Consider the following 23,024-nt stretch of genomic DNA (forward strand, 5'->3'; position numbering starts at 1 on the left):
ACGCCCACCCAGCCCCGCTGAGTTCTGCCCTGAACCTGCGTCTCCTGGCTCAGTCACACACCTGCGCGGTAGCTGCCAGGAGCAATTCGCAGTGGTTGCCGGGATCGTGGTGATGTGCCCCGCCCCCTCCCCGCCCCGCGATGTCGGAGGAAACCCGACAGAGCAAGCTGGCTGCGGCCAAGAGAAAGGTAAAACGTCGGGGTCGCGCCCCCCGGCCCAGCCCACTGCCCCTCTGACAGCTGGTCCGTGCCCGGGGTCTGTGCGGCTCCTCAGACACTCTGGTCGAGCCCGAACGCCCCTTGGCTTCCCCCACCCAAGTCCTCTCAGCCAGCACCGCCCCCTCAGCACCCAGCCCCTGCCCTGGCTTGTCGCCCCTGGGTGACTTTGGGCCATTGGCTCCTGGGGCTCCTCGGCCCAGCCTCAGACCTCGCCTCCGGCCTCCCGAAGCCGGACCTCCTTGGGATCTGTGGGCTCAGTCTCCAAGGACTCGGGTCCCTACCCTGCGCCCCACCTCCCCCTGCGCAGAGCGTGGGTAGGGCAGAGTGGGATGTGGTGAGGTCAAATCCCCCTGGGGACTGGCATTACCTCCAGCTCGGGCTTTGATCTCCTGGCCCAGTCCCCTAAGTCCTCACCCCCTTTCTGCTTCTGCCTGAAAGGGGACTGGGGACTTGGGGACCCCCTTCCTCAGCTCGGACACTGACAGTGAGATGTGTCCCGTTCCCCAGGGGAGCTGGAGGTGTGGGCAGTGTTTCTGGGTGACCGCGGGAAAACAGGTTTGGTTTTCCCCCAGGTTTTTACTCTCCAGAGACTTATTTTGGGGGTTGTGCGAGTTCTCAGGCTCCCATTCAATTTCCCTGACCCTGGGAGCAGAGTGCCCCACACTCAGGCTCTCTGGAGTGACAGCTGTGTGACCGTCTGTGGAACAGACTTTGGGAGACTAAACTTTGTAGCCTGAACCCTCCCCAGGGGAGTTTTTGAAGCTGGGTGAGGGCACTGCCACAGAGGAGCGAGGGAGCAGCTTGGTGAGGCCGTCCTGGGGCTTGGGTCGGAACCTGTCGTGATGTCATAATGGGCCCTTGGCTGGAATAATGCCTGGGTTCTACTCTTTCTCCTCGGTGTCCAGGGTTCCTCGGGGTGCCCCTCGAAGTTCTGCGAGGTTCTGATATGGAAGAAAGGACCCAATGTCTTGTTTCCAAACCACACAAAGCGCAATTCCTGACCACATAATGTTTAACCTTCTACCTCTACCTCTGGTTTTGCTCCCAGCAGCTGCTGATTCTTGGCAGAACCCCAGAAGTGAGAGTTGGAAGCTGATTTTAAATTCCATCATTCCCTTTTATTGAAGCCATGTTGTCAGTTCTTCAGACATTAACTGGTCGTTCCAGCCCCTTGAAGGGTTGTCGGTGGCATGAAGTCAGTGGTGGGCATGAGAGTTCTTGTGAACACTGTGAAGTAGGATGTGACTGCAGGGGCTTAGGGCATTCCAGAGAATCAACTGCTTTTCCTTTCCACAGTTAAGAGAGTATCAGCAGAAGAACAGGTCTGGTGGTCCTGCAGGAGGAAAAAAGAAGAAAAACCTTAAAAACGGCAGTAGCCCTGAGACAACCACTTCTCGGGGTTGTCACTCAACTGAGGATGTGAGTCTTGGCTGGCCAGGCTGCTGGGGGCTCGGGGGCTAAGGGGCAATGGGGGGTGGGGGGTTGGGGATCCAGAGGACAGTGGAAGATGGTGGAAGGGAGTGTTAGATACTGGTCAAGGATTCTGGGTCTGAATGCTCCCTTTCCCTCTGCTAGGGATATGATGTAAGGCAAACTGTTCAAGCTTTCTGGGCCTCTCTCTCCACATCTGTAAAATAGATGGGGCTGATGTTTTACTTACAAAGTTTGAGAGTTTTTGCTGTTCTCATATTAATCCAGAATACAGGGTCTTGTAACATTCATAGTCGCTGGTATTTGCGACTTCCTCATCCCCAGCCTCAGGAAAAGCCAGGCCAGTGAGAGCAGCCCGGCCATAGGGCTGTCCCCTTAGGAAGCCCCAGGCACTGGGATGCGGCCTTGGCTCTGGGTGACCTCAGAAAAGTAACAGCCTCCCCTGGGCTTCAGTTTCAGGCTGTCAGATATTATTGGATTGGAACAGTGTCTTCTAATTGTTGAGCTGTAGCCTCCCTGTTCAAGAGAACCCTTCTGCAGAAGTCTGGTTTTAACATGGAGAGTGGAGGTCGTGTCTAGGGAGGGTCTGAGAGCCGCGCTGGTCAGTGACTGCGCTTCCTGTGACTCTGGGGCCTGGGGACTTTTCCCTCTGTCTGGCAAGGCAGCAATGGCCAGTCTGAGAGGATGGCCTGGGGGGCCATTGTGTGGATCTCTGCTCTTCCTCAGCCTCCGTTTCCTGACTCCACCTCTTCCTTCCCCGACATCCTCGCCTCTCTCTAAGCCACGTCTCTGTGTCTTCCCCTGCCCTTGTTTTCCCCTTTTCACCGCCTCTAGATGCAGGACATACTGAAGGTGCTGGTGTCTGACTTTAACCGTTCCGATGGGGTAGCGCTGCCCCATAGGACAAGTGGAAGGGGAGGCAGTGCCGAGACCCCCCCTCTCTGGCTTGCTGCCTCCCAGATGTGCATGTCCCTGAGGCTTGTCTCATTTGCTGCAGACTCTGGCTTGTTTTAAGTTGCTGCCATTAACCCTCGGCCTGCTTATGTCTGCTTCCTCCCCTGCTTGGCTAATTGCATTTTTTCCCTTCCCTTGTGTCTTTTATCATCTTGGAGAGGGTAAGGCACACCTCAAAGATTCAGTAATTTGGGAATAACTTCCAGAGCAGGTCTGTGGCGTTTTGGGCTTTGAATGCCCAGTGCGGTCAGACCAGGAGAGATTTGAAAACATACAAATGCTGTTATATTTTGCCCTCTGGGCAAGTAGACCAGATGGAAGTGAGTGATTTTTCAACTTGATGAATTCCATTTTGGTTTGAAAGTGAGAAGGTAGAATTAAGAGAAAATGAATTCGCTTTATAATCACAAGGATGGAGGTTAGCTTTTCAGAGGAACTAACCAGCAAGGATGTGAAGCTACCCAGACAGACCAGTGCTAGGACACTCTGCCTGCCCCTCGTCTCTTTGACAAATCAGATGGGGTGCTCAACCATGTTCACTGGGCCCATGGATGGCAACGGCATTGGATGCACAGTGGTGGAAGTAGAAGAACAAGACAGGAGGTGCCATGGGGGTGGCAGAGTCCTCTGAGGGGGCAGGGGAAAGGCGGCAATAGGCCAGCTGCATGGCTAGGTGAGGGAGGTGGGTTCTGAATGGACTTGCAGCTGGAGAAGGTGGCGTTTGAGGCCAGTGTGAAGATTAAAGGTGGGTAATATTCATCCACATGGCGAGTGGGGGAGGCAGAGGGAGCGATGAGGTCATAGGCAGCATCATGAGGTCATAGAACACCTTTCAGGGCTGCAGGGAGCCTGAGTTGTGGGAGGGGAAGGGCACAGGCACATGGGGCTAGGTAGGCCATAACCTGCAGATAATGTTGGCACTTCCTGTCTAACTGACCCAGGGCCTAGCCAGTGTAGCAGGGCTGATCTGCAGATGGGCCTAGGGAAAGGGACAGGTGGCTGGTCAACCATCACGGCAGCTCCCACCCAGGAAGGTCTGGCTAGGGGCCATGATCACTCTGCGGCCTCAGAGGAGACAACAAATGGCATAGTCTGGGCAGGGCCCAGGCACGGAGAAGTCCTGAGAGCTTAATATTTGAATTCGAGTAGCTCAGTGTACTTGAGCCATCACAGTGTCTGCAAGGGTTGGCGTGAGGAGGAAGCTGGAGTCAGAGCTGGAGCTAGGAATCGGGCTCAGGCACTCTGAAGCTAGGTGCAGGCTTCTCATCTGGTGATCTGACACCCAGGCGAAGCTCCACCTTCACACTGAAAGCTAGGAGCAGCCTTCTCATCTGGTGTCCCGACGCCCAGGGGGAGATCCCCCTTCAGATATGAAGTGAGGTGCAGCCTTCTCATCTGGTGAACTGATGCCCAGGCGAAGCTCCACCTTCAGACTGAAAGCCAGGGGCAGGCTTCTCATCTGGTGTCCAGACACCCAGGTGAAGCTGGACCTACTGATGTGAAGCGAAGGGCAGGCTTCTCATCTGGTGTTGTGACACCCATGCGAAACTCCACCTTCAGACTGAAAGCAAGGTGCAAGCTTCTCATCTGGTATCCTAACAACCACGGGAAGCTCCACCTCCAGACGTGATGTGAGCTGCCGGCTTCTCATCTGGTGTCCTGACACCCAGGCGAAGCTCCACCTTCAGACTGAAAGCCAGGTGCAGGCTTCTCATCTGGTGTCCTGACACCCAAGCGAAGCTCCACCTTCCAACATGATGTACGGTACAGGCTTCTCATCTAGTGTCCTGATACCCATTCGAAGCTCCACCTTCAGAGTGAAAGCCAGGTGCATGCTTCTCACCTGCTGTCCTTACACCCAGGCGAAGCTCCCCCTTGACTGAAAGCCAGGAGCAGACTTCTCATCTGGTGTCCTGATACCCAGGGGAAGCTCCACCTTCAGAATGAAAGCGCGGTGCAGGCTTCTCCTCTGGTGTCCTGACACCCAGGCAAAGCACCACCTTCAGACTGAAGGCCAGGTGCAGGCTTCTCATCTGGTGTCCTGACACCCAGGCGATACTCCACCTGCAGACGTGAAGCGAGGTTCTGGCTTCTAATCGGGTGTCCTGACGTCTAGGTGAAGCTCCACATTCAGACTGCAAGCCAGATTCAGGCTTCTCATCTGGTGTCCTGAACCCAGGCGAAGCTCCACCTTCAGACTGAAAGCCAGATTCAGGCTTCTCATCTGGTGTCCTCACACCCAGCCGAAGCTCCACCTTCAGAATGAAAGCGAGGTGCAGGCTTCTCCTCTGGTGTCCTGACACCCAGGCAAAGCTCCGCCTTCAGACTGAACGCCAGGTGCAGGCTTCTCATCTGGTGTCCTGACACCCAGGCGAAGCTCCACCTTCAGACGTGATGCGAGGTGCAGGCTTCTCATCTGGTGTCCTGACATCCGGGTGAAGCTCCACCTTTAGATGTGAAGTAAGGTGCTGGCTTCTCATCTGGTGTCCTGACACCCAGCCGAAGCTCCACGTTCAGACTGAAAGCCAGGTGCAGGCTTCTCATCTGGTGTCCTGACACCCTGGCGAAGCTCCACCTTCAGACTGAAAGCCAGGTGTAGGCTTCTCATCTGGTGTCCTGACACCCTGGCGAAGCTCCACCTTCAGACGGAAAGGGAGGTGCATGTTTCTCATCTGGTGTCCTGATACCCAGGCGAACCTCCACCTGCAGACTGATAGCCTGATACAGGCTTCTCATCTGGTGTCCTGACACCCAGCTGAAGCTCCACCTTCAGACTGAGCCAGGTGCAGGCTTCTCATCTGGTTTCCTGACACTCTGGTGAAGCTCCACCTTCAGAAGTGATGCAAGATGCAGGCTTCTCATCTGGTGTCCAGACACCAGGCGAATCTCCACCTCAAGACAATTAGCGAGGTTCAGGCTTCTCATCTGGTGTCCTGACATGCAGACGAAGCTGGACCTTCCAATGTGAAGCGAGGGCAGGCTTCTCATCTGGTGTCCTGATGCCCAAGAGAAGCTCCACCTTCAGACTGAAAGCCAGGTGCACGCTACCCATCTGGTGTCCTGACACGCTAGCAAAGCTGCACCTCCAGACGTGAAGCCAGGTGCAGGCTTCTCATCTGGTGTCCTGACACCCAGGCGAAGCTCCACCTTCAGACTGAAACCCAGGTTCAGACTTCTCATCTTGTATCCTGACACCCAGGCGAAGCTCCCCCTTCAGACTGCAAGCCAGGTGCAGGCTTCTAATCTGGTGTCCTGATGCCCAAGAGAAGCTCCACCTTCAGACTGAAAGCCAGGTGCACGCTACCCATCTGGTGTCCTGACACCCTAGCAAAGCTGCACCTCCAGACTGAAAGCCAGGTGCAGGCTTCTCACCTGCTGTCCTGACACCCAGTCAAAGCTCCATCTTCAGACTCAAAGCCTGGTGCAGGCTTCTCATCTGGTGTCCTGACGCCCAGGCGAAGCTCCACCTTCAGACTGAAAGTGAGGTGCAGGCTTCTAATCTGGTGTCCTGACACCCAGGTGAAGCTCGCCAGGTGCAGGCTTCTCATCTGGTGTCCTGACACCCAGGTGAGCTCCACTTTCAGACTGAAAGCCAGGTGAAGACTTCTCATCTGGTGTCCTGACACCCAGGCGAATCTCAACCTCCATACGTGATTGAGGTTCAGGCTTCTAATGTGTGGGGAGCAACTCGGACTAGACTGTTACTGGAATTAAGACTTATTCTATGCATCTGCTCTCCCACAATATGGCGCTGGGAGAGGAGTAAACAGCTTCTACCCAGCTGCCTCTCACCAACTTGACAAGCTGCAGGAGCTGCTCCTGATTGGAGGAGAGCGGCGTGCTTGGTGTGTGGGCAGCCGAGTTGGGATTGGCGGAGGAGGACTATATAGGAGGAGAGAGACGGCATGGTGGTGTGGGTTGGTTGGAGAGTGCGTTGGAGAGTTCGCGGGGAAGTTCGTTACTTCGTTCTTTCTCATTTCTCTCTACTCATTCTTGCTTTGGGAGTTTGCTGTTTACTTATTCTTACTTTACTATAGAAAGGACTTGTAAAAAAAGGGAACAACAAGCGCCCGGTCCGGTGCGGCTCCTCCGCGTGTGGAGGAGCAGCAAATGGTGCCGTGACTCAGATATGAAGCCTAGGCAGGGCTTAGTGTCGTTCCTCCATGAAGAGGGGGAGCGACATAATGGTGCCGTGACTTGGATAGGAAACCTAGGAAGGATAGGAAACTTAGGAGGGAAGAAACGGGAAGAAGTGGGAAAATACCGGGGAGAGAGACTAGCAAACAGCCTAGGGAAAAGCCAGACGAAAAAGGTGCCGGAAGAAGCTATTGAAAGCCTAGGCATAGACTCGGATACGGACTACAGGGGGAAGCTGGGAGAAATCTCTAAGGTCGAAAGCGAAAGTGAAAGCTAGAACAAACAGACTCAGATGCGGACTGTGGGGAGAGGCCAGGAGAAATGAGGGAGGAGTATTGTTGGAGGAAAGCTTGGGGAAACATACCGGGTAGAGAAAAATGTTAGGGAAATTGAAGCCGCGGGGGGCAGACCGAGGCGGAGACGAAAGCCACTTTGGGATTCTCAAGTTAGCCCAGGAATGGGGGGCGAAAACTTGAAACCAGAAGCGGAAACGTAAGGCAGATTGGGATCCGTCTGATTAACCCGGGGAGCAAAGGACGGGAAGCCAAATCGGGGGCGGAGACGTGAGCTGGGTTGAATTCGCCAGGTTAGCCCGGGGAACTTAGATTGAATGCTAGTGGCGGAGACGTAAGCTACGCTGTGTGACTCGCGGAGGCTGCCGCACACAGACAGAGCGTGCGGGGCTCAAGTAGATAGGGAACGCTGGGCTAGTGCGAAGCCGCGCAGATGAGAGAGGCGCGGGCTGAAGCGGCTCAGAGCCGGAAAGCCACCGAGAAGCAGCCTCGGGGCGGGCGCCGGGAAGCCGCGGGGATAAGAGAAACAGAAGTTTAGAAGTAAAATGAGAGCGGGAAGCCGCAGGGATAAGAGAAACAGAAGTTTAGAAGTAAAATGAGAGAAATAGGAATGCTGGAAGATAGAAGTAAAATGGGAGAAATAGGAATGCCCGGAGATAGAGAAATAGAGAAATAGAAAGGCCTCCCCACAACATGGCAATGAGAGAGCTTGGATTCGGTCTGCCTCATTAGGGCGATAAGCACAAGCAGGCAGCTCGACCAGAGTATGCGCTGCAGGTCACCGAAGATAGGCACGAATCAACACCAATAGGCCTCCCCACAATATGGCAATGAGAAGGCTTGGATTCGGTCTGCCTGATTAGTAAGGCGGTAAGCACCAGCAGGCGGCTCGACCAGAGTATGAGCCGCAGGTCACCGAACACAGGCACGCATCAGCGCCTAAAAACCTCCTCACAACATGGCGAAGAGAGGACCCGGATTCGGTTTGCCTGATTGATAGGACTTGTAAGAACCTGTGGCAACTCTAGCAAGCAGAGCAGAGTGTGTGCCGTGGGACACTGAAGACAGGCGCGTATCAACGCAAAAATAAAAAGAAAGGGGGATCTGTGGGGAGCAATCCGGACTGGACTAAGCTGCTGGAATTAAGACTTATTCTATGCATCTGCTCTCCCACAATATGGCGCTGGGAGAGAAGAAAACAGCTTCTACACAGCTGCCTCCAGTTCAGCCAATAAACTGTAGGACTTGCTCCTGATTGGAGGAGGGCAGCGTACTCGGCGTGTGGGTAGCAGAGTTGGGATTGGTGGAGGAGGACTATATAGGAGGAGAGAGATGGCATGCACCAGGAACATCTAAGGGGAACATCTAAGGGAACACCTGTGCAGCCCCCGAGAGAGCCGGCCGACGGTGTGCCGCTCCCCTGTGGAAGTGGGGAATGTGGCCAGGGGGAACTGCCCTTCCACGGAGGTGGAAGGGATGGTAGCCAACCCGGGAAGAACCAGCAGCAAACCCGGGGAGGGCCGAGCAGACGAAAGAACAGCGCAGGGTCCTGTGTCGTTCCTCCATGAAGAGGGGGAGCAACATAATGGTGCCGTGACTCGGATATGAAGCCTAGGCAGGGCTTAGTGTCGTTCCTCCATGAAGAGGGGGAGCGACATAATGTGGTGTCCTGACGCCCAGGTGAAGCTCCACCTGCAGGCTGAAAGCCAAGTTCAGGCTTCTCATCTGGTGTCCTGACACACAGCCAAAGCTCCACCTTCAGAATGAAAGCCAGGTGCAGGCTTCTCATCAGGTGTCCTGACACCCAGGCGAAGTTCGACCTCCAGATGTGAAGGAGGTTCAGGTTTCTAATCTGGTTTCCTGACGCCCAGGTGAAGCTCCCCCTTCAGACTGAAAGAGAGATGCAGTCTGCTCATCTGGTTTCCAGACAAACTGGCGAAGCTCCACCTGAATAGGTGATGCGAGTTGCAGGCTTCTCATCTGGTGTCCTGACGCCCAGGCGAAAGTCCCCCTTCAGACTGAAAGAGAGATGCAGTCTGCTCATCTGGTTTCCAGACAAACTGGCGAAGCTCCACCTGAATAGGTGATGCGAGTTGCAGGCTTCTCATCTGGTGTCCTGACACCCAGGTGAAGCTCCACCTTCAGACTGAAAGCCAGATGCAGGCTTCTCATCTGCAATACTGACACCCAGCTGAACTCCACATTCAGACTGAAAGCGAGGTGCCGGCTTCTAATCTGGTGTCCTGATGCCCAAGAGAAGCTCAACATTCAGACTAAATTCCAAGTACAGGCTTCCCATCTGGTGTCCTGACACCCAGGCTAATCTCTACCTCCAGACGTGAAGGAGGTTCAGGCTTCTAACCTGGTGTCATGACGCCCAAGTGAAGTTCCCCCTTCAGACTGAAAGTGCGGTTGAGGCTTCTCATCTATTATCCTGATTCCCAACAGAAACTTCCACTTCAGACTAAAAGCGAGGTGCAGGCTTCTCATCTGGTGTCCTATGGCCACGAGAAGCTCCACCTTCAGACTGAAAGCGAGGTTCAGGCTTCTCATCTGGAGTCCTAACACCAAGGCAAAGCTGCACCTTCAAACTGAAAGCAAGGTGCAGGGTTCTCATCTGGTGTCCTGACACCCAGGTGAAGCTCCACTTTTAGACTGAAAGCCAGGTGCAGGCTTCTCATCTGGTGTCCTGACACCTAGAAGAAGCTCCACCTCCAGTTGTGAAGGAGGTTCTGGTTTCTAATCTGGTTTCCTGACGCCCAGGGGAAGCTCCTCCTTCAGTCTGAAAGAGAGATGCAGGCTTCTCATTTGGTGTCCTGACACCCTTCTGAAGCTCCACCTTCAGACTGAAAGCCAGGTGCTGGCTTCTCATCTGGTGTCCTGACACCCAGGCGAAGCTCAACCTCCAGATGTGAAGGAAGTTCAGGTTTCTAATCTAGTGTCTTGACGCCCAGGTGAAGCTCCCCCTTTAGTCTGAAAGAGAGATGCAGGCTTCTCATTTCGTGTCCTGACATCCAGGCGGAGATCCATCTTCAGACGCAAAGCCTGGTACAGGCTTCTCGTCTGGTGTACTGACACCCAGGTGAGCTCACCTTCAGACTAAAAGCAGATGCAGGCTCATCTGGTGTTCTGACACCCAACCGAAGCTCCCACTTCAGACTGAAAGCCAGGAGCAGGCTTCTCATCTGGTGTCCTGACACACAGCCAAAGCTCCCACTTCAGACTGAAAGCCAGGAGCAGGCTTCTCATCTGGTGTCCTGAGACCCAGGCGAATTTCAACCTCCATATGTGAATGAGGTTCAGGCTTCTAATGTGGTGTCCTGACGCCCAGGTGAAGCTCCACCTGCAGGCTGAAAGTCAGGTGCAGGCTTCTCTTCTGGTCTCCTGACACCCAGGTGTTACTCCACCTGCAGATGCGAAGTGAGGTTCTGCCTTCTAATCTGGTGTGCTGACATCTAGGTTAAGCTCCACATTCAGACTGAAAGCCAGATTCAGGCTTCTCATCTGGTGTCCTGACACCCAGGCAAAGCTCCACCTTCAGACTTAAGTCGAGGTGCAGGCTTCTCATCTGGTGTCCTGACACCGAGGCAAAGCTCCACCTTCAGACGTGAAGCAAGGGGCAGGCTTCTCATCTGGTGTCCTCACATCTAGGTGAAGCTCCACATTCAGACTGAAAGCCAGATTCAGGCTTCTCATCTGGTGTCCTCACACCCAGGCGAAGCTCCACCTTCAGACTGAAAGCCAGGTGCAGGCTTCTCATCTGGTGTCCTGACACCCAAGCGAAGCTCCACCTTCCAACATGATGTACGGTACAGGCTTCTCATCTGGTGTCCTGATACCCATTCGAAGCTCCACCTACAGAGTGAAAGCCAGGTGCATGCTTCTCACCTGCTGTCCTTACACCCAGGCGAAGCTCCCCCTTGACTGAAAGCCAGGAGCAGACTTCTCATCTGGTGTCCTGATACCCAGGGGAAGCTCCACCTTCAGAATGAAAGCGCGGTGCAGGCTTCTCCTCTGGTGTCCTGACACCCAGGCGAAGCTCCACCTTCAGACTGAAGGCCAGGTGCAGGCTTCTCATCTGGTGTCCTGACACCCAGGCGATACTCCACCTGCAGACGTGAAGCGAGGTTCTGGCTTCTAATCGGGTGTCCTGACGTCTAGGTGAAGCTCCACATTCAGACTGCAAGCCAGATTCAGGCTTCTCATCTGGTGTCCTGAACCCAGGCGAAGCTCCCCCTTCAGACTGAAAGCCAGGAGCAGGCTTCTCATCTCGTGTCCTGACACCCAGCCGAAGCTCCACCTTCAGACTGAAAGCGAGTTGCAGGTTTCTCATCTGGTGTCCTGACACTGAGGCGAAGTTCCACATTCAGACGTGAAGCGAAGGGCAGGCTTCTCATCTGGTGTCCTCACATCTAGGTGAAGCTCCACATTCAGACTGAAGGCCAGATTCAGGCTTCTCATCTGGTGTCCTGACACCCAGGCAAAGCTCCGCCTTCAGACTGAACGCCAGGTGCAGGCTTCTCATCTGGTGTCCTGACACCCAGGCGATACTCCACCTGCAGACGTGATGGGAGGGGCAGGCTTCTCATCTGGTGTCCTGACACCCAGGCGAAGCTCCACCTTCAGACGTGATGCGAGGTGCAGGCTTCTCATCTGGTGTCCTGACATCCGGGTGAAGCTCCACCTTCAGATGTGAAGTAAGGTGCTGGCTTCTCATCTAGTGTCCTGACACCCAGCCGAAGCTCCACCTTCAGACTGAAAGCCAGGTGCAGGCTTCTCATCTGGTGTCCTGACACCCTGGCGAAGCTCCACCTTCAGACTGAAAGGGAGGTGCATGTTTCTCATCTGGTGTCCTGATACCCAGGCGAACCTCCACCTGCAGACTGATAGCCTGGTACAGGCTTCTCCTCTGGTGTCCTGACACCCAGGCGATGCTCCACCTTCAGACTGAAGGCCAGGTGCAGGCTTCTATCTGGTGTCCTGATGTCCAAGATGAATTCCACCTTCAGACTGAAATCCAAGTGCAGGATTCTCATCTGGTGTCCTGACACCCAGGCAAAGCTTCACCTCCACAGGTGAGGTGAGGTTCAGGCTTCTCATCTGGTGTCCTGGCACCCAGGCGAAGCTCTACCTTCAGACGTGATGCAAGGTGCAGGTTTTCGTCTGGTGTCCTGACACCCAGGTGAAATCAACCTTCAGACTGAAGGCCAGGTGCAGGCTTCTCATCTAGTATCCTGACACCCCCCGAAGCTCCACCTCAGACTGAAAGTCAGGTACAGGCTTCTCATCTGGCGTCCATACGCCCAGGCCAAGCACCCCTTTCAGACTGAATGCTAAGAGCAGGCTTCCCATCTGGTGTCCTGACACTCAGGCTATGCTCCACCTTCAACTGAAGGCCAGGTGCTGGCTTCTTATCTGGTGTCCCGACACCAAGGCGAAGCTCCAACTTCAGACTGAAAGCCAGGTGCAGGCTTCTCATCTGGTGTCTTGACACCCAGGAGAAGCTCCATCTGCAGACGTGCAGCAAGGTGCATGTTTCTCATCTGGTGTCCTGACACCCAGGCGAAGTTCTACCTTCAGACTGAAAGCCTGGTGCTGGCTTCTCATCTGGTGTTGTGATGCCCATGTTAAGCTCCACCTCAAACTAAAGCCTGGTGCAGGCTCTTCATCTGGTGTGACACCCAGGCGAAGCTCCACCTTTAGACTGAAAGCCTGGTGCAGGCTTCTCATCTGGTGTCCTGACACCCAGGCGAATCTCCCCCATCAGACCAAAAGCCAGGTCCAGGCTTCTCATCTGGTGTCCAGACACCAGGCCAAGCACCCCTTTCAGACTGAAAGCTAGGTGCAGGCTTCCCATCTCATGTCTTGACACTCAGGCAAAGCTCCACCTTCAGACTGAAATCCAGGTGCAGGCTTCTCATCTGGTGTCCTGACACCCAGGCGAAGCTCCACCTTCAACTGAAGGCCAGGTGCAGGCTTCTATGCGGTGTCCTAATACCAAGGAGAAGCTCCAGCTGCAGACTAAAAGCTAGGTGCTGGCTTCTCATCTGGGGTCCTGTCACCCAGATGAAGCTCCACCTTCAGACTGAAGGCCAGGTGCAGGCTTCTCATCTGGTGTCTTGACACCCAGGCGAAGCTCCACCTTCAGACTGAAATCCAGGTGCAGGCTTCTCATCTGGTGTCCTGATGCCCAAGAAGAATTCCACCTTCAGACTGAAATCCAAGTGCAGCATTCTCATCTGCTGTCCTGACACCAGGGCAAAGTTCCACATCCAGATATGAAGTCAGGTGCAGGCCTCTAGCTGGTGTCCTGACACCCAGGCGAAGTTCTACCTTCAGACTAAAGGCCAGGTGCTGGCTTCTCATCTGGGGTCCTGTCACCCAGATGAAGCTCCACCTTCAGACTGAAGGCCAGGTGCAGGCTTCTCATCTGGTGTCTTGACACCCAGGCGAAGCTCCACCTTCAGACTGAAATCCAGGTGCAGGCTTCTCATCTGGTGTCCTGATGCCCAAGAAGAATTCCACCTTCAGACTGAAATCCAAGTGCAGCATTCTCATCTGCTGTCCTGACACCAGGGCAAAGTTCCACATCCAGATATGAAGTCAGGTGCAGGCCTCTAGCTGGTGTCCTGACACCCAGGCGAAGTTCTACCTTCAGACTAAAGGCCAGGTGCAGGCTTCTCATCTGGTGTCCTGACACCCAGGCGATGCTCCACCTTCAGACTGAAGGCCAGTTGCAGGCTTCTCATCTGATGTGATACCCAAGAGAAGTTCCCCCTTCAGACTGAAAGTGAGTGCCAGGCTTCTCCTCTGGTGTCCTGACACTCAGGTGAGCTCCACCTTCAGACTGACAGCCTGGTGCAGGATTCTCATCTGGTGTCCTGACACCCAGGCGATGCTGCAACTTCAGTCTTGAAGTGAGCTGCAGGCTTCCCATCTGGTGTCCTGATGCCCACACCAAGCTCCACCTTCAGACTGAAATCCAGGTGCAGGCTTCTCATCTGGTGTCCTGACGCCCAGGCGAAGCTCCACCTTGAGAAGTAGAATTGTGACTTGGTTGTTCACAAAGTAATCACAGTACATAGATTCTATTTTTATTTACTTATTTATGTATTTGAAAAGCACAGTTATAGAGAAGCCGAGATGAGAGAGAGGGAGAGAGGGAGAGAGGGAGAGAGAAGTGTTCCATTTGCTGGTCCACTCTCTAAAGGTATAACTGCAGAGTCAGCACGCCTCTTTCTCATCTGTAGGCTTTGCAGCCTGGACTCTAAGGAGGCAGCCGATTGGGGTTTTCAGAGGCCAGGGCTGAAGGGTCCAGAGAGCAGGCAGCAACTCCCTGCCTCCACTCAGCTCCTCTGGCTGCTGTCACTTGTTCAGCCATCTTGGCTGTGTGCGGCCGTCTGACCTGCTGACATGAGGTGGTCTCTAGAGCCAGATGCATGGACCGAGATTTAGGCCTGAGCCTGGGGAGAAGCTGGGTGGGGCTGGCCGAGGGAGGGGGTCCCGCTGCGGGAGAAGGAGGAGAGGCTTCTCCACATCTCCAAGCACTAGATCCCCGCATTGTTCCCTAGCAGTTTTTCTGGCAATGAGGCGCCATGACCTCCATGTGCCAAATCAAAGAGCAGACATCTTACCTGTGATTTTCTGGCTTCTTTTGGTAGAGTAGGTATTTCTGGAGCTGCGAGATGGGGCTGAGAGGTATGCCCATGAGGCGGCTGTGGTTGATTTTATCTCCAGAAAGCAGGGAGGGGCTTCTTGGGCAACATTTCTCCTTGGAAAGGCCTGAATCAGAGAACTACAGCTGATGGTTGAGGCAGAGAGGAGGGCAGGGAGAAAGGGTGGAGAGCAGGAGAGGGCAGTGGCAGAGAGCTACCTGGAGGGATTCCTGTCACCACCAGCGGCCTCAGCCCAGCAGGGGCCTAGAGTCAGGGTCACTGTGTGGCAGAGACTGGCTTCCTGGAAGAACACTGCCATGCTCCCTGATGTTGGTTCCCGTTCCTTCTGCCTGCTGCGGCTGCCGGAGGTCAGAGCCCTTGCTGAGGTCCAGGGAGAACCAGGGCCTCGTGTCCATGGAGGTCGTAGCCCCCTTCCTTTGAGCTTTGGCCACCTGAAAAGATGCCACGTGTCCCCAAGCCTGGGCAAGCCATTCCCACAACCCCTGTGGTTCCCAGCATGTGTGACTGTCACTCTGACTGCTACGACATCTTCCTACCTGTTCTGCGCCCTTGTGTCCATGGCAGCGAGGCACCTCCTCTCCTGCACGGCCCCTAACCCCCTGCTCTGTTCCCTGACAGGTGCCCAAAGACCGCGCTGCTCCTGCACCACCCTCTGCTGATGCCACCGTGTTACTTGGCTGTTTAGCGCCCCCTGGCGCTAGTCTAACTAGCATGGCACCAACTCAGGTTTGCCTCCGTCCTTGTGCCTGCTACCCCTGTATGCTTGCACCATCTCCCTTCCCAGAGGACTGCGCCTGCTGTGCCTTCTCTTCTCCTTTCTTCCAGCAGCTTGGTTCCCAGTGCCAGGCACCCTTCCCAGAGGACTGTGCCTGCTGTGCCTTCTCTTCTCCTTTCTTCCGGCAGCTTGGTTCCCAATGTGAGGAACCCTTCCCGGCACTGGGGTGGGGGAGGCCAAGATGGGGCTTTCTCTTGAGCTTGTGGCAGTGGCAGGTTGCTGGAAGGAGCTGGGCTCCTGCCACCCCTGGGTAGTTCTTACTGGAAATCAGGTGATCACTCTCTCTTCTCCCTCAGATCCATGATGCTGACCATGGCCCTGTCCTCATAGATGAGACCAAGTGAGTGTCTTCCTGTGCGGGCAGCAGTCCCTAAGCCATGGGAGTAAGGGCAGGCCACGGCCCAAGGACCTCTTTTGCATCAAGCCCCTGCACCCCTGACCTCTGTGTGCCTGTCCCTAGGACATTGTCCTCCACGGAGAGCCTGCGTCAACATGCTCAGCAGCTCCATGGTCTTGTCTCCGAGGTACCCCAGACACTGGGACTCAGGAAGGGAGGAGAGAGAGGAAAGGACAGAAATGGAGGCTGGGATTCCTGAGAGATGGGGAGATCCTGGGATAGACTGACCTGCTGAGCCGTGTTGGGCAGGCTGGGTGACGGCTTCTTCTTGGAAGCCATACAGATGAAGGACATGGCCATGAGAACGGTGACAATGTATCTCAGCGCAGGAAGCATAGGGAGAGCATCACTCAGGAAGGGAGGGGTATGGTGATGAGACCCAGGAGAAGCTGGCATAGAGGGTGATGAGAGGAAGAGGCCAGGCTGGGCAGAGGAGTTTTCCAGGTGGAGGTGGGGGGCGGAGAGGTAGTCTGAGGGTAGGCATAGAGGGTGATGAGAGGAAGAGGCCAGGCTGGGCAGAGGAGTTACCAGGTGGAGGTGGGAGGAGAGGTAGTCTGAGGGTAGGCATAGAGGGTGATGAGAGGAAGAGGCCAGGCTGGGCAGAGGAGTTGCCAGGTGGAGGTGGGAGGAGAGGTAGTCTGAGGGTAGGCATAGAGGGTGATGAGAGGAAGAGGCCAGGCTGGGCAGAGGAGTTGCCAGGTGGGGGAGGAGGTAGTCTGAGGGTAGGCATAGATGAGAGGAAGAGGCCAGGCTGGGAGAAGAGTTGCCAGGTGGAGGTGGGGGGGGGGGAGAGGTAGTCTGAGGGTAGGGACTTGGCGGTGGAGGACGTAGCATCTCCATGGGAGCTCTTGTCTCTTCTAGTCAATGTCCTACATCAATGGAGAGGGCCTCACATCTTCCTACATGAAGGATCTGGAGGTGAGTGGCTCTTCAGGGCCAGCCCCCCTCTTCTCCCACAGCGGGGGCTGAGTGCCCTGCTGCCAGCTGAGACAGCCCGTGCCACCCCAGCCCTAATGACTGCTCTCTCTGCCTCTCCTCAAACCCTCCTGCAACTCCCCCTCTCTGCATGTGCCTCAGAGCTGGTACCAAGAGCTGGCAGTAGCCCTGAACTCCAGCTATCTAACAAACAAACAACTCAGTAACACCATAGAGGAATTGGTAAGAGCCCAGTGGGGTCCCCTGATTCCATGCTGCCCACCCTGGGCTTCTGTTTCCCCATGGGCTCTGAAGAAAGGGGCTGGGGGCCCCTGGTGCTGAGGGAGAGTGGGGTGCTGGGTGGGCCAGGTCTCAGCTGGAGGGACCCCAGAGCATGGAGCATGCAGCATGGCTCTCATCCTGTCGCTGCCCTCTCCACCTCCTCTCTTCTCCAGACACCCCTGCTTGCACCCTGGCCACACAGCCCTGGGATTGTGGCCTCTCATTCAGCGCTGGCCATGAGACTCGTGTCCCCACCCTGACTCAGGCCCTGACCTGAGCTTTGAGTTTGGACAAGCGCCTCTCCACCCTGGGCTTGAGTTTCCCAAGGAGGTTGAAATGGCAGTTGTCAAAAGTCTCTTTTAGCTCTAAGAATCCAAGATTTCCAGGCTCCCTGGGACGTCAACCTCAGGGAGAGAAGGGATCTTACCTGTGCTTTTCATTCCTGTATCCCCGCTGTTAAGAGCAGCCCCAACCCCTATGTAGCACGTGCTGAGCTTTCGAACGATGCGCACACCCCTGTAAATCCAAACCTAGCGGAAGGCCTGTCTTTTCTCACATTCTGTTTCTGGAGGCTCACCTTACTGTCCCCTAAGAAGAATCCCAATTCAGACTCGGTTCCATAGCTGTGAGCAAAAACCAGCAAAGACCCACATGCTCTTTCCTTGGGAGCCTCGGGACAGGCCCTGTGCCCATAGGGTCTGAGAACGTGCCAATCCCGCCCTGGCCCCCTGCGCACCCCCTCTTGCTCTGGGAGTGGAGTAGAGGGGACATCCTTAGTCACCTTCCTTTCTTTGACTCTCCCCACAGAAACAACAGCAGCATCGGTTTAGAGGGAGGCAGTGGCCCCTGCTCATGGCTCTTTTCCCTGTGCTCTGGGCAGCTCTGCACACTGAGGGAGGAAAAGGAGTGCAGCCTGAGTCAGGTGTGGGAGTTGGAGACCACCTTGGCCGAGCTCAAGAGCCAGATGGGTGAGCAGGGGCAGAGGTGGCCTGGGAGCAGGATGGGTGTTGGGTGCCCCGGTGAGGGGTGTTGTGGCAGAGGGAAGCAGGTCTGTGCTGGTGGATGGCGAGTCTTGTCATCTCTCTGAGCCTCGGTGACCTCATCTGTAAATAGGGGTGGCGCACCCACTGTCCACCATGCACGGTCAAGCACTCTGTGTCCTGGCTTGGAAGGGTAATGACCATCTGAATATGGAAAGTTGTTAGCCAAGAAGCCAGCACCGGGGTGGGGGCAAGCCGTTGGCCTGAGGAGCTAAGGACCAAGACAGGAGCTTTTTGAAAACCCAGAGGCCAGGGCCCCTGATGGCTGCTTCCTTTCTCAGCTGAGCCTCCCACCCCAGAGTCCCCAGCTTCCCCCGCGGGGCTGTCGGCGGTGGAACAGCAGCTGCAGGCGCAGGCTGAGCAGCTGCAGAAGGAGCTGGAGAGCCTGGCGGGACAGCTCAGGCCCAGGTGCAGGACAACGCAGGCCTGAGTCGCCTGAACCAGCAGCAGGAACAGCGGCTGCTGCAGCTGGAGTGGGAGGCGGAGCTGTGGGGCAGCCAGGCTGAGGAGCACAAGCAGAGCGACCGCGTGACCATCAGCCACGCGCTCCTGCAGAACCGGGAGCTCAAGGAGCAGCTGGCCAAGCTGCAGGATGGCTTAGTGAGACTGGTATGTTCGGCCTCCCTGGACAAGGCCTCTGGTACAAAACACTTCCCTCTGGGCCTTCACTCCCCCCCCCCCACCAAAGGGGACGGTGATGACCTAGGCAGGTGCCCTGTGAGCCAGGACCCTGCTCAAATGTCTGTTGGAGGAGAGGGGCTGAGTTTCCAGCCCTCCCAGCACTGTGGGAGGTGGGCACCTGGTGCTGGGATCCGGATGCAGCCACTTTGGGTGGCAACGGATTGCTTCTCTCTGTGCAGAGCAATGACAACATGCGGCTCACCCTCTCGCTGCAGGCAGAGCAGCACATCAAGAACGAGCTGGCCAGGGAACTCGGCCAGCTGCAGGAGAAGCTGGGGGAGCTGAAGGAAATGGTAACGCTCAGCCCGACTGTGAAGGACTGGGCCATGGGGACAAGTCTCTGGGGAGGGCAGTGCTAGGCCCAGGAGGGAGGCCGCTCCAGTCTGGAGTGACAGGTGACCTCCATATCGACTGTCCTGCCTCTCTTAGGGCTGGTAGCCCCGGGCTCCTCCCAGGCCTGGACATCATTGTCCCACGAGAGGCGTTTCACCCACCTTAGCTACCCTTTGCTAAGCCTCAGATTCCTGACAAAGGAACTTAGCATTTTTTCCTTATACAGGTGTTGAGGATGAGCTGAGATTGTGCATGTAAAGTATTAGGCACGAGTGTTCCCCTAAAGATGATGCCTTCCCTCTCGTGTGTGGCCTCAAGTTAAAGTGATGGGAAAGAAGGGGATGAGGTGTGAGGCTGGGTGCAGGAGATGCAGGGCTCTGTGCCACTCCCCTGCAACCAATGGAATCAGTTAGCAAGCCACCACCTGCCCTCATGCTCCCCCCACCCGCCTTGGTCTTCTGCAGATGGAGCTGAAGAGCCAGGAGGCTCAGGGTCTGCACCAACAGCGCGACCAGTGCCTGTTCCACCTGCAGCAGCACGTGGCCACCTACACACAGCTGCACTCTGAGAAGAAGGCGCTACACAAGCAGAACCCTACTGTGCAGCAGCTCAGGAAGCAGCCACAGGAGATGCAGAACCCCCGGGAGCGCCCAGGCTTGGGCACCAACCACTGCATCCCCTTCTTCTACCGGGCTGACGAGCATGACGACATTATCGTCTAACACCAGATGCCATCAGCCCGGGGAGCCCCAACCCCATCCTTGCCACTCCACCCCTGCTAGCCACCCTATCCCCTGCCGTTCCTTCCCAGTTCCCTTTCCTCCTTAGCCAGAACCCCTGATGGGGAGAGAAAGGCCTCTTTAGGCTGCCTCTCTGGAGGACCCCAGGGGCTCCTGGGGCCTCCACATTTCCAGCTCCATCCTCAGAGGCCGTGACCAACACAGGCAGCATTTGTGTGGCCCCCAGAACAGCCGAGACCAGGGGGTGCTCATCCACTTGGGCAAGTCAGCCAGGCAGTTTTCATCACCCCTCTTGGGGCTGTCAGCCTGGCCAGCATAATCTGGCCGGGAACATCACGTGGGGGCATCAGCAGGCACAGACATGAGGGCATCAGGAGAGGAGGGCATCTGAGTGAGTGTCATTGCTGGGCGGGGGCACCTGGGCAAGGGCATTGCTGGGCAGGGGTCACTTCCGGGGCAGGGGCATCATCATGGGCAAGGGTCACTTCCAGGCCAGGGGCATCATGGGTAAGGGTATATGGGTGAGGAGGGCACAATAGGATGAGGGTCCTCTGGGCGAGGGCAGTCCCTTATTAAGGGAGGCTCCCGGTCCCAAATCGCAGGTTGGCCTAGGCAAGCTGAGGCTAATGGGAGGCCAGGCTTGGTCCAGCTCTTCACTCCGTGCCTGTGCCCCCAGGCAGGCCAGCTGGGAGGCACGGTCAACAGCCCTCAAAGGGTCAGCTGCAGCAGGCGATGCAGGGGCGCCTGTCCCCTTACTAACAGGCACACCAGCCAGGCAGGGCCGAGGCAGGCTAGGCAGGCATTCGGGGGACTCCCTTTTCTTTGGAGGCACTTTGGGGCAGGGCAGTAGGCAGCATTCTGTCAGGCCCTAGGACAGTTGGGGCTAACTCTAGGCCTGATGAGGGGAAGAGGCTGCCTCCAGTGGGCCTCCCCACCCCCACCCCATGTAAATATTGTACTTGTGTATATTTTGTATATTCTGGGGGTAGGGCCTCCCCTGTATCATAGCTGAGGCTGGAGCTCGCAAATGAGGAGGAGGTCTTAATAATTATCTGGGGCTGGGAAACGTATTTATTGATAGTCTATGGCCCAGGAAAGAGGCGGAGACAGCGTTGTGGCACCATGTTGATGTGGCTCCTGATATTATCTTGAAATAAAGAGATAGAGCCATACTGCATGGCCCCGTGTGTGGCAGTTTTGTCATAGGGCCCAGGGTCTGCTGTGCTGCGGGTGGGCACTGCACAGGGCAGCAGGGCCTGCCAGCAGTGGGCAGCCTCTGTGCTGTGCCGAGCATTCAGTGGGGTGAAGAGGCCTCTTCCAGGCTGGTCTCCTTACACTGCAACTCCAGGGGCACTGCTGTGTGTGTGTGTGTGTGTGTATTTATGAGTATTTATAGATATTTATAGAACAGGGCAGGAGCAGGACCGCAGAGGGGCACAAATTTTCACCAAGGTCATGCCTGGAGGTGTGAGCTCACCACACAACAGAAAGTCACAGATGAAGGGGAGGCTTTGGGGATGAGGGGCCACTGTCAAGTCACAGAGCAGGTGTCCAGGCAGCTTGGAAAGGGAGGTCTCTGAGGAAGAGGAGGGATCTGGTTAGAGGTCGAAGGGAGGCCTGGGGCTCTCAGGACAGGACAGCCTTGCCTGACCCAATCGTCCGGCAGTGGGAGAGAGAGCAGAGAGAACAGCGGAGAGAGAGGAGGGAGACAGGCGGTAAGGCAAGAGCAGCCAGGCCACGGCACTGGTGGGCAGGGCGGGGATGGGAAGCAGCATCAGGTGGGCATGTGTGTGAGCTTTCTGGAAAAGGCCATGGACAGGAAGGAGAAGGAAGATGGGAGGAGGAGCTGGACTGGGTGACCAGAGTTTCCGGGGAGTCGGGGTGGAGGCTGGAGAGGGCCTCCCCTGCCACTCACGCCACCTCTCACTCACCACCCAGGCAGCACACCCACAGTCCTGACACAAGTCTGGTTCTCTCAGACTTCCCTCCTCCCTGACGGCCCTGCCTTTGGACCCACTGGCCATGGCCAGCACTAGCCTGGGAGGCTCACGTGGCAGCCAGCAGGCCTGATGGAGAAAGACAGGAGGAAGAACCCTGCTTGAACCAGGAGCATGCAGCTAAAATGGATGGGTGGAGGAGGCGCCAGAGGCCCCTCGGGTACTCAAAAACCCCAGGAGTCCTCTGAGGGGACCCTGAGGAGCCAGGGCCGGCAGGCGGCCATAAACTCAAAAATCTAAGAGGGGATCCTCCGCTGGTCAGGGGGCTGCAGGTCGTGGAGGCAAGTCTGGGCCCTCCCTGCTGGGGAAAAGCAGAAGAGGGAGAGTCAGAGGCCAGCAAAGAGTGGCAGGTGGGGCCCTGGGCCAACTCTGCAGCCCGGCCGGGCGGAACTCAGAGTAGCTGACCTGCTCTGGCTACAGGGCTTCATCTGGGGCTGAGGACCCCACCTTCAGCCAGTAGCAGGTGTGACAATGCCCAGGTGGGAGGCAGGAGGCTGTGCGTCCCTGCCTCGCCAGGGCTGATGGGTGCAGAGGATTCTCAGGCTTTGAGGTCATCAAGCAACCAAAGGCTTCACCCTGGCCACTGCTCAACTGCACACCCAAGGGACGAGGTGTCCCCCGGCCTGTCACCCTGGCCTGTGCTGGGGCTCCCAGGCTGGAGGCTTGATACCCCCTGTCCCCTGCCCCCAGCAGCACAGCTCTGATTGGGGCAGGTGTGGCACGCCCAGGAGGAAGTTCAAAGACCTCTGGCTTTCCCACAACAACATCCCCCAAGTTCCCAGCCCCTACACCATCAACCACAAGCTCCCTGACCTCTCTGACAGCTCAGAGGACACCCACATCTGCCAGTGGTGCAGATCCTGTCCCGAGAACCCCCAGGCTCAGCCACGGAGGCCCTGGGCAGCTGCACGGAGTCCCGAGGCTGGCTGGGAAGGGAGAGGAGAGAGCCAGCTGGCCCAAGGACAGAAACAGGAAAGAGGGAGTCTGGCACTGCAGTAGGGAGAGGGAGGGGCCTGGCCCTGAGGTCCCAGGGGTGCCCCCCAGTGTGGGGCTGGTGCAGTGGGGCAGACATGGTCCTGAGACAGGCAGAGTGGCAGGTGCCTACCTTGGCTGACCCTCCTCAGGGGGCACTGAGAGAGATTCTGAAAGACAGCT

The 23,024-nt window shown here is 56.3% G+C and overlaps 3 protein-coding genes across 5 annotated transcripts in view; 2 read left to right on the forward strand and 1 right to left on the reverse strand.

Moving 5' to 3' along the window:
• The window catches only part of LOC103347431 (translation initiation factor IF-2), a 779,171-nt gene that overhangs the window by 564,387 nt on the left and 191,760 nt on the right, over nt 1-23,024 (reverse strand). The gene's annotated exons all lie outside the window — the stretch shown is intronic.
• Nucleotides 10-18,536, forward strand: LOC138843176 (golgin subfamily A member 2-like). 3 transcript variants are annotated; one of them, XM_070064249.1, is made up of 9 exons: nt 11-188; nt 1,515-1,637; nt 15,328-15,435; nt 15,781-15,824; nt 15,945-16,008; nt 16,743-16,799; nt 16,959-17,039; nt 17,886-18,046; nt 18,400-18,536. In XM_070064249.1, the coding sequence occupies exons 1-9, from the start codon at nt 141-143 to the stop codon at nt 18,401-18,403; spliced, it is 690 nt and encodes a 229-aa protein (XP_069920350.1). In that variant the 5' UTR covers nt 11-140; the 3' UTR covers nt 18,404-18,536. The 3 variants fall into 3 exon arrangements, with proteins under 3 accessions (XP_069920352.1, XP_069920350.1, XP_069920351.1); XM_070064251.1 differs by lacking the exon at nt 15,328-15,435 and having other exon boundaries at nt 10-188; XM_070064250.1 differs by lacking the exon at nt 16,959-17,039 and having other exon boundaries at nt 19-188.
• Nucleotides 18,487-21,045, forward strand: LOC138843236 (golgin subfamily A member 2-like). The gene is made up of 3 exons (XM_070064252.1): nt 18,487-18,727; nt 18,979-19,092; nt 19,597-21,045. Exons 2-3 carry the CDS (start codon nt 18,991-18,993, stop codon nt 19,852-19,854), a joined length of 360 nt encoding a protein of 119 aa, XP_069920353.1. The 5' UTR covers nt 18,487-18,727; nt 18,979-18,990; the 3' UTR covers nt 19,855-21,045.

Source organism: Oryctolagus cuniculus, chromosome 19 (assembly GCF_964237555.1).
Source record: "Oryctolagus cuniculus chromosome 19, mOryCun1.1, whole genome shotgun sequence".
In the NCBI taxonomy this organism is placed as follows: Eukaryota; Metazoa; Chordata; class Mammalia; order Lagomorpha; family Leporidae; genus Oryctolagus; species Oryctolagus cuniculus.